This window comes from Condylura cristata, unplaced genomic scaffold (genome assembly GCF_000260355.1).
Source record: "Condylura cristata isolate star-nosed mole 26May11 unplaced genomic scaffold, ConCri1.0 scaffold00002, whole genome shotgun sequence".
NCBI lineage: Eukaryota > Metazoa > Chordata > Mammalia > Eulipotyphla > Talpidae > Condylura > Condylura cristata.
In genome coordinates, this window is record NW_004567103.1 from 80,568,161 (window position 1) to 80,578,795 (window position 10,635).

At 41.1% G+C, this 10,635-nt stretch overlaps 1 protein-coding gene across 1 annotated transcript in view; it reads left to right on the forward strand.

The window, feature by feature from the left end:
• CFAP221 (cilia and flagella associated protein 221) overlaps positions 1 to 10,635 on the forward strand; it is a 79,691-nt gene that overhangs the window by 6,948 nt on the left and 62,108 nt on the right. Inside the window, exons 3-5 of the mRNA XM_004674718.2 lie at positions 4,775 to 4,861; positions 4,996 to 5,094; positions 6,416 to 6,516. Of these exons, the coding sequence (XP_004674775.1) occupies positions 4,775 to 4,861; positions 4,996 to 5,094; positions 6,416 to 6,516 (287 nt within the window). The remainder of the gene's footprint in view (positions 1 to 4,774; positions 4,862 to 4,995; positions 5,095 to 6,415; positions 6,517 to 10,635) is intronic.

Genomic DNA, 10,635 nt, shown 5'->3' on the forward strand with positions numbered 1-10,635 from the left:
CCATGTGGTCACCTCCGGGGCAGGCGGGAATCGAACTCATGCGAAAGTGGCTTTAGATTCTCAATGCAGTGCTTTAACCCGCTGCGCCACCAGGGAGGGCCCTTATGTCTTTTTTTTTTAAATGGTTTATTTATGCAGAGAAAAACTGTGATGTAGGCCAGAAGTATGGGGGGGTGAGAGGCTTCACCAGAGACAGAGTGGGGAACAGAACAGGCAGATTGACTGAAGTACACTGCTGAGGGGAGCAGTGGGAGAGACAGAAGAACTGGCCATGTGGGTCAGCTCCCTGGTCAGTAGTTGAGTTTGTGCTTCATTGGCTGCAGTTAGCTTCATAGCGCTGAGATTTAACCCCTTGTACCACCAAGGAGGCCCGTGTCTTCTTTTATGTCTTTTAAAAGCATACTTGTCGTTGGATTTAGGGCTCACCTGGGTAGTCAGCACAACCTTATCTCAATAACAACTACAATGACCCTTTTTCCAAATAAGACCACATTGACAGGTTCCAGATAGAGAATATGGACATTTCTCTATGGACATTTGAGGCCTCTGTTCAACTGTGTTCAACTAGCTTTGTTTGCATTTCCTTAGTGATGAGTAATGTTGAGCATCTTTTCATGAACTTATTGTCATGATGTTAATAAAAGGCTTGTAGAGAAGAAACTGTTTGGAATAATTCAAAAGTAAAGTGAGAAATGGGGAGAAGCTCTTAGGGTATAGAGGAAGACACTGAGAGAGGTTCAGGTAAGCAAGCATGCAGCATATTTGGACACCAGTGTACAACTTGGTTTACCTATATGGTAAGTTTTGGGAGGGAGGGAAAAGCTTTACTGTGCTGAAGAACAGGGCCATCTCTGTCTTTTGTACAGCCCAATGCCTAACTCACAGAAGACACTCAATGAACATTTGTTCTGACATTGAGCTCATTTTATTGGACAAGAATAACTTGAGAGAGATACACTAATTCCAAGCAAATGCTGTGTGAAGTCTTAATAATCACTCTGCTTCTATTAGACATTAAAACAAATAGAAATAGATAAAAGTACAAAATGACTTCATTGTGATAAAATTCTGGGACATCTTAGGAGAGCCAGCTTTGTTTCTTCCATCAACAAAGTTAAGTAAATGCCTAATGTAATTACCTTGAGACTCTTGCCAAACAATGGGAAAATCCAGCTCTGTCTTTATCTTGGTTTTGCCACAGGAAACTATGCACATTGCCCAAGAATGGAATGATTGACTGTGTGTTTTAAGCCACAATAAATTATTCATTAACATTTGAGGTTGATCCAGATCTGGTTAAAGGATTTACTTGGTTTTAAATCACTTTACTTGGATTTATATTGAAATCAATATTATGATTCCCTTTAAAACTTGAAATAATGGTCTCCAGTTTTCTCAAAATTAAGGCCTGTTTCTTCAATTCTTTTTCCCTCTGTGGAAAGATTTTTGTCTGGGGAATTGCATTTGTTAAGTAAATAATTAATCAGTTTGCCCATGAGACAATCAGTGTTGCTGCTGCCAAGCTCAAACCCAGTCAGGAGCCTGTACAGGCTTATCATCTGTAAATTAACAGTTCCTTCAGGCTTTCTGAAATAACAGTAGTAGTTTTCAAATCCCTACTGTAGCCTTTAGGGATCCTCCTAGGATTTTGATTTTCAAAATTGGAGCCATGAATTTCAAAACTTCTCCTTAGTGTATGAAGGCTGGGAGAGTTAGAGCCAGCATACATATATGCTTAGTGCATCTTTCTAGAGCATCACCTTTATTCTGACATTTCAGAACAAAATTATAGAGCAAAATGGATAACCAGCCTGCATTTTAAAACAAAATGATCTAAAGAACCTACAAACCAGATTGAATTTTATCTCCAGATCCTTGGGGTTAGATATGAACCTTCCCTGAGAAGCTGTTCCATTGAGGGGAGGTGTAAAAGTCCCGAACTCAAAGGCTGAAATGCTTTTGGAAAATACTGTGATAAATGCTTGCGGGAGTGGTTGTGGTGGTGGTGGGGGGGGGGTTCAGTTTAACCCCTGCACATCCCAAGTCACCCCTTCATTGGAAGGTAGGCTTTGCTCTGTACTGGGAAAGAAGGGACACCTGGAGAACAGAGGTGGCAGGGGTGGTGAAGAGAGAGCAATGAGCAGTACTTGGGAAATCCCTGTAAATCTGGAGTAACAGCTTTTAATTGTGTGGTTGGTGGTTTTTTGTTGTATCTGTGAAATCAGTTCTGCAAAACCAAAAGAAGGGGCTAGATTTCATGTTCAAGTTAGCCTGGTGCCCTGTGGGGTCCACATGAAGATCATGATAACCCACTGAGCCAGGAGAACACAGACCTTGGGGCTCTGGGGACATCTATGGACCCCAGTATTGGAGGATAAGGCAGGATTTTAGACAATTTTATTGGCTGGCCTTACCTCAAAACCGGTGCTGGATTAGTTGTTTTTTCTTTTGTTTTCAAATAAGTTTTTAATACTGGTTTAAAAGACACTTTCTAAATACTTCTTTCATCTAAAGACCTCGCCCTCTTTGAATAATCATTATTTTACCCCTGTTTTAATTACAAATGGAAAGAAGGAATGCCATATTAGCCCTGAAAGGCTATTCGTTTTTACTATTTTAAGAAGTAAAATTGAACTGCTGATGAAATGTGACAAGAAAGGTGGAAAATGCAGTTTGGGCTGTGAGATCTGAGAGATGTGTGAGAACAGGGGGCGGTAGAAAGAGCCCTGGACCGGAGGTGAAGACCAGGCTCCGAGGCCCACCTGTCCACTCAGCCCCGTGTACTGGGAGCAGGGCCAGACCTTTGTATCTTCATACACTCAGAGGATTGTACTAAACATACTAAATTTGCAATCGGAACTTGAGAATTGCAAAGTTGATTTCTAGTTGTCCTTTTTTTGCTTTACTTTGTTAGGTTTTGTTGTTGTTAGCTAAGCAACAAGTTCATTGGCAAATATGTCCTCTCGATCTATCTTAGGAAACATTTGATTTAAACGTCCCTGTGAGGAGGATTTTCTTCCCCGCCCCCCCATTCACTGTGTCTATTGAGACTTTGGCCCCCTGCCATCGGCCAGAGCCCTTCAGTCATAAGCAAGTGTCCATTTCACATCAAATCGCATCCAAAGCTTGAGACATTTCCTTTCTCTTTCTATACTCTTATCCTGAATACACATTTTTATTTGTAGCATCGATTTACAACACTGTAAATGCTTTAAGAGTACAGGTTCACATTTCCTCAGATTATGCTACCACACCAAAACCCACCATCTGCGTCTCACAGCCCTCCCCCGTAGTCCACGAGCCTCCACCCTGATGCTCTCCCCTTCACTGGTAACCTCAGCATGGTGTCAGCATGGTGTTTTTGGTTTGTGTTACCTGATATTATTTCTTTATATTCTACATAAGTGTGAATCATCTGATACTTGTCTTTCCCTTGGGTCCCCCCCCCACCCATGTTGTCACAAATGGAAAATTTTATCTTTTTGTTGAGTATTTTCCATTGTGTAATTTATGCACATCTTTAACCAGTCGTCCACTGATAAACACTTGGGTTGTTTCCATGTCTTCTGTCTTCTATTGTAAGGTGTGGTGCAGTGAACACGGGATACATGTACTTTTTTTATGTTTTAATACTCTTCAGACAGACACCTAAACGTGTAGTCGCTTGATCACATGATACTTCCATTTTTAATACTTTGAAGAACCTCCATATGTTTCGCATAGGGGCTAGACCAGAGACAGAGTGGGGAGCAGAACATTCAGATCGATGGAGGGGAGCAGTGGGCAGGTCAGGAGAGGTCTGCTTTACTATGTAGGAGACACCTCCCTGGCCAGGGGTTGAACTCGTGAAGTGGCTGCTTCTAGCATCATAGTGCTGTGCATTAACCTGTTGCACCACCAGGGAGGGCCCTCTTCTGATTATTATTGTGGCAGTTATGTTTATGTTTATTTTTTTTCCATTTTGTACATTTTTTTTTCATCTCAATTGTAATCCCCGTGGGTTTCCCATCACCGAGTCACCCAAGTGCCATCACCATATGTTTATTATTTTTAAATGATGGAGTTTGTATCTTCTAAAAATTTATCTCCTCACATCTTTTTTCCCCAAATATTTATTTATTCATGCATACAAGAGCTGGGGTGCAGGCCAGAGATGCGGGGAGTGAGAGGATTCACCAGAGACAGAGTGGGAAACAGAGCAAGCAGAATGACTGAGATACACTGCTGAGGGGTGCAGCGGGTGAGACAGAAGAGGTCTGCTGAGCCATGTGGGTCATGGACCTGGCTAGGGATTGAACTTGTGCAGCAGTGGCTGTGATTAGCTTCATAGTACTGCGACTTAACCCTTTCCACCAGGGAGGCCCGTCCTCAAATCTCTTTAGGAATAGATGAGATTAAATAAATGAGGAGATGAATATTGTGTAAATTAAATGATAGCTGGGAAGGCCTGCAGAGGGAGTTCTCAGGAACTGTCCCTGCAGCCCTTTCTACATACTCCCTTCCCTGGCAACCCCACAAGAAGGAGTTTATCCCTCCACTTGCACATTGGAAGAGGTCATCTCTTCTGTCTGCTTTTGCTCTAGAATAGTAAGCCTCTCTCAAGTATTCTTCTATGCTCAGCCATAGCATATATTTCCCAAATTGCAATTTCTCTGGCTGTTCCCAAAGAAGCAACTTGTTGTCACTGGTAAAATAACTGGCTACTTTGATTTAAAGATGATAGTAAGCAAACAGATGAAACTGTCTTCTCTAAATGTTTCTTTTTCTCTCCCAGCATCTGGTCAATGTTTCTAACGAAGACATAAATGTTCATATTATACCCCCACAAACCAAATACTTTCAGATCAAGTATGTGAAAAAGGTGAGTGCGGCCTGTTTGCCTACTCTCCCACAGTATCCTTTGTTGAGTTGTGCCTTGGGATGGCAGTGTGGTGTAGGGGTACCACCCCTGCTCTCGGTGTGCTGTGTCTCAATGAAAGCCTGCTTGCCTTCCAGGAACACCGCCTGGTCCCTGGTCTATCCCTCATGGTCACCATAACATTTTCTCCTGATGAGTGGCGATACTACTACGACTGCATCCGTGTTCACTGTAAGGTAAGTTCCTTAAACCTGGTGGTGGTGGGAGAGGGAGCATCAACACTTAAATTCTCAAGAGAAGAAGAAACAAAGATGGAATCCCAAGTAAGAATTTTCTCTGTCCAACCCTTGGGTCTGAGTGTCTGGAGGTTCCTCGCCCAGAAACGTGGATCTCAGTTGGGAGGGTATCTGCTCTCCAGAATGGGCAGCACCATGAGATGCCTTTTGCCACAGGCTTCTTACCTGCCCTGGCCCAAAGACCTCAGTTATCATGTGTTGCTGGGAGTTGAAGTCTTTTTCAAATAACTTGAACGTAGTCCTTTAAGCAACAACCGGAGTTGTGATTATAAACATTGGAAATGGGATGGTGTTTCCTGTTGGGACATCTGCAGAGGTAACCCTAGGGCTCAGCAGAGAGGTGGGGGGCCTTGCAGCGGGGCTCCAGATGGCTACGTGTTGTGAATTTTTTAGGCTTTTCAAGGTCACCTTCCATGACTGTCCACCCTCCTCTAAAAACTGTTCCCTTTTCCCTTTGCTCTGTATTCCAGACCCAACTCTTGTAAATTGAAAGATTTAGGTTAGTAAATTTTATTTTTCAAAACCAAAATGGAAGAGGATGCCTTAGTAACAGTTGGGTGTCAGTTGAAAAACAAACCAACCTAGAGAGAGAGTCAGCATATTGCCTTCAGGAGAAATCTTCTGTACCGGGAAGAAAAATTTCTGAGACAGCCAATGTGTAGAGTGTCAGGCTCCCTTCCTGCAGCTTCATGGTCATTCTAGTAACAACTGGCACTTATGCACTACCTTTTACCTCTTGAGGTTTTAATATCTGTTTCTATTTTTTAAAAACACCTTTAGGGAAACGCAGAATTATTTTTGGAAAGGAAGAAGCAAGGCCTGGAGAGGTAGGAGGTCGTTTTCAAGGTCACTGTGAAAGGCCTCCCTGCCCCCTTGCCAGCTCACTGTCCACTATTCAGTGTTTTCTGGATCAGCCAACTTGTGCTGGTTTCTCTTTCATTGGGGCCACTAAAAAATGTGTTTTCGCTGCCATTTTCTGAACTAAAAGTAAGTAGGTTTCTGTCTTTATTTTTACCCAAGGGCAGCTTGACCTACCCTGAATAATAGTGAATATAATTTCAGTGAAATATACTTAAAATTTCCTGCCATTTGTGTATAGCTTGGAAAACTTAATATTTCTGATGTACTTAAACACTCAGGCTCCTTACAGAAATACTTTTGAATGATAGGAAACAAGATAAAAAATAAGGCATCCACAAGTTCATGTTTGAAAATTATCGTATTCAGTGTAATACCCTTCCCTTTTTTCCATTATTTTTAGGGAGATGACACTTTGCTTATTCCCATCCATGCCTATCCTGTTATGAATACGCTGGACTTCCCCTCATTCATAAATCTTTCAAATGTTCTACTTGGTGAAAGGTAAGTTGCCAAAATAAACTACCAAAATATGTCATAGTATGTGCAAAGTTAGGGTATACACTTATATCAAGTAAATATATATTTCAAAAGTTAGACTTGTTTTTTTTCCTAATGGAAGGTTAGGCTGCTAGTTGAGTTAGACTGGCCTTGCAAAACAACAATAAAAAAGTCAAAGGGAATAAGAAAGGGAAGGTATCACGTCCTTTCACTAAAAAGTACCAGGTTGGCCTTCAGGCATGGCTGGGTCTGGGAGTTGAAGTCAGGTTGCAGGACGGGGGCTCTGCTCTATCTTGGTTCTGCTGCTCTCGAGGACGAGGCTGCTGCCAGAAGCTCTTCATTCGAAGATGCAGCAGAGGTGGCTGGATTAGCTGGAAAGTTGGGGTTGTTTAAGCAAGAGTCCTAGAATGAGTCCTATTGAACCAGCTTGGATCTCTCTGCCCATCTGTTAATCAGTCTCTGTTTTTAGTTGAAGGGGAAGTAAGTGGAGGCAGACAGAGCACAGATAAGAGAAAGTCAACATAGAAGCCAAATCAAAGATTTCTGTATGCATAAATAAATAAATCTTAAAAAAATAAAACATAAAACATTACCAGTAACTTTGCCACCTCTGTCCTGAGTTTTTTGATAATCATTACTTTAATACTTTTTACATTACTTTAATACTTTTACAAATACTTACATATCCCCAAATAACGCATCATTTATTTGCCAGTGTTTGATCTTTATATAAGTGGAATATGTTGTATGTAACATGGATCAGCCATGTTAATGACTGTAACTATCGTTCTCGCTGGCTGTCGTCTACGCTGTCTAGATTTACCACAACTTTCTGTCTGCTCTACTACTAACGTCCTGTTGGGTTGTCCCCTGGTTTTTGTTTCTGTGTTTTGCTGCAGCCAGTGCTGCTCTTATGGCTGCTGGAACCTGACCTGGCCTCATGTTCTGGAGTCTCTGTAGCATATATACCTCGAGTGCAATCACACGTCAGCGTGGGGTCAGGTCAGCTAGGTACCAAATTGTTGTCTACAGTAGTCCTGATTCACACACCTACTCTTGTCAAGACTGCTACATTTTTGGTGACATTCTTGGCCCATTGCTCTTCCATTCTCAATTAATTTTCACCAAAATAGTCTACCAGAACTCTCTTGCGGTGCTTGCACCTCCCGACCATCAGCCCTTCCGACCATCAGCCCTCCCCATGTTTACTGCCCTCAGGGTTATGTGATCCTGAGTTTAACAAGGGTGAATTCATCTAGGCAGGACTTACTCTCTGCATTTTGAGGACAAATCCAGCTGTTTCCGCAAATGGGAAATATAGCAACCTTTACCAAAATGAAAGTGGTAGGGAACAACTAATCTCCTAGCTTATTCTTTCTTTCTTCCTCCCACCTCCCTCTGTTCTTTCTTCCTTTTCTTCCCTCCACAAATTACTTTTTGTTTGGACTTTTAAAAAAGCCAGGCTGATGAATTGAGAACAATAGTTTAATAAACTCATGAAAATGATATACTTTATAATGTTGACATCAGTCTTAGTTCTTAAAACTCAATTCTACAAACACCCCAGGAAGCTTTTCCCAAGCTGCTCTGCACATAATGCCCTTCATTTGTAATCAGAATGAAAATTTCAACCAAACAGTTTATTAAGCCGTTATACTATTTTTTTTTTTTCCTTGTAAACATCCTGGCAGCATGCAGTGACTTCCCAAGACTTGATGCACTTTTCTCAATGGCTTTTAACCAACTTTTTACCAAACCCATCCAATGCTGAATTCAACCCAGAAAGCCTGGTGTCAGGACAGGGGTTATATATTGAGGGTTTGCACTGAGAATGTTTCCAAATAATCCTGGGCTACTTTGGAGGGTGCAAAGATCATTGCAGTGAATTATTTACTCGGCATTTATTCAATAAGCCTCTGTTGAATGCTCATTATATGCAAGGCTGAATGTTAAGTACAGAGGATGCAGAGCTGATTTAGACCTAATACCATGATGAAACATATTCTGATTTTGAAGTTAAGTGTACTCTGAGGGAGGCTCCTTAACCCTGCTCAGTGTGATGTGAGTGGAGGGCACTGGGCAGGCAGAGGGGTGGCAGACAAGACTTCTAGAGGAGAGCATGTCAGAGCTGAGTTTTGAAGGATGATTTGAACTCAGGCTGCAGAAGGAGGGAGTAGAGTAGAGCTTCAGGCAGGTCAGTAGGGTGGGCAGAGTCACATTTGGGAGACAGCACAGCATTATGGGGCCTGTTAGAACATTTGTATGACTGGACATGGGTTGCCAGACTGGCAAGAGAGGTGGGGAGGAGGCTGAGTGAAGAGGGCCTCCCAGGTTTTGCTGGGAGATGGAGATCTTTACCCGGAGACCATCTCTAAAAGATTTAAACAGAGAAACTGCATAGATGTACCTTCTGTTTAGAAACTTCACTGAAGCAGTTCTGTGTAGGGAATTGGAAGTTAGTGACCAGGACTTATGTGGGGAGCCAGACATAAGAACAGAGAGGGCCTGGGATAGGTCAAAAATAGGCCACAATTGGTCAGAGATATCAACACACCACTCTCACCATTAGATAGATCAACAAGACAAAAAAATAGGCAAGGACACAGGAGCTCTAAACAAGGATCTAGACCTCATGGGCTAGTAGACTTCTACAGGACACTGCACAAAGAAATCTGAGTACACATTCCTCTCAAATCCACATAGATCATGCTCCAAAATTGATCATATATTGGGACATAAGGCAAATATTAACAGATACTCCAAGATCAAGATCATACCAACTATCTTCTCTGACCATGAAAGCATCAAACTAGAAGTAAAGCACAAAAAGAAAGAAAGGGACATTCCTACCTCATGAAGATTAAAATCCACACTACTGGAAGATCACTGGATTAATAAAGAGATCAAGGAAGAAATTAAAAAATACCTTGAGATGAATGACAATGAGGACACAACCCTCCAGAATGTGTGGGACACAGCAAAAGCAGTCATAAGAGGAAAATCCACAGCAATACAGGCACATACCAAGAAACAAGAGAAAAAAAAAAAAACTAAAAAAAATAACCTAATGTCTCACCTTAAGGAACTGGAAAAAGAACAACAAAAAAGCCCAAAAGTCAGCAGAAGAAAGGATATAATAAAAAAATCAAAGCAGAAATAAATGAAATAGAAGTAAACAATGAAGCCCAAAGCTGGTTCTTTGAAAAAAATAAACAAAAAAGACAAACCTCTAGCCAGGCTCACAAAGAAAATACAGGAGAAAAACACAATTAGGATCATAAGCAAAAGAGGAGAAATCACAAGAGACACAGCAGATATCAAACGAATAGTGGGAAATTACTATGAACAGTTATATGCAAACAAGTTCAACAATCTATAAGAGGTGGGCAAATTCCTACTTTGCAATCACCCAAGGCTTGACAGAGAAGAAATAGAACACCTAAACAGGCCAGTTACCAGCAGTGAAACTGATACAGTAATCAGATCTCTTCCCGAAAACAAAAGCCGGGAACCAGAGAGCTTTACAAATGAATTTTACCAAACATTCAGAAACAAATTGCCTCTCTAAACATACTCTTCCAACAAATTGAGAAAGAAAGAATAATGCCAACCACATTTTTATCAAGCAAACATTACACTAATACCAAAACCAAACAAGGACAACACAAGAAAAGAAAACTACTCTAATGAACACTAGTGCAAAAATCCTAAATAAAATCCTAACTAATAGAATCTAACAATGCATCAAAAAGATAATCCATCATGACCAAGTGGGATTTATCCCAGGGGCACAAGGATGGTTCAACATTCAAAAATCAATTAATCCAACACATCAACAGAGAGAAAAATAAAAATCATATGATCATATCAATAGATGCAGAAAAAGCATTTGACAAAGTCCAGCATCCATTCATGATAAAGGTAATGGAAACTCTTGGGATAGAAGGAACATACCTTAACATAATAAAGGCCATATATGACAAACCCATAGCTAGTGTCATTCTTAATGGTGAAAAGCTGAAATCCTTTCCCTTAAGATTAGGAACAAGACAAGGATGTCCACTCTCACCACTGTTTTTCAATATAATACTGGAAGTCTTAGCCAGAGCAATAAGACCAAAA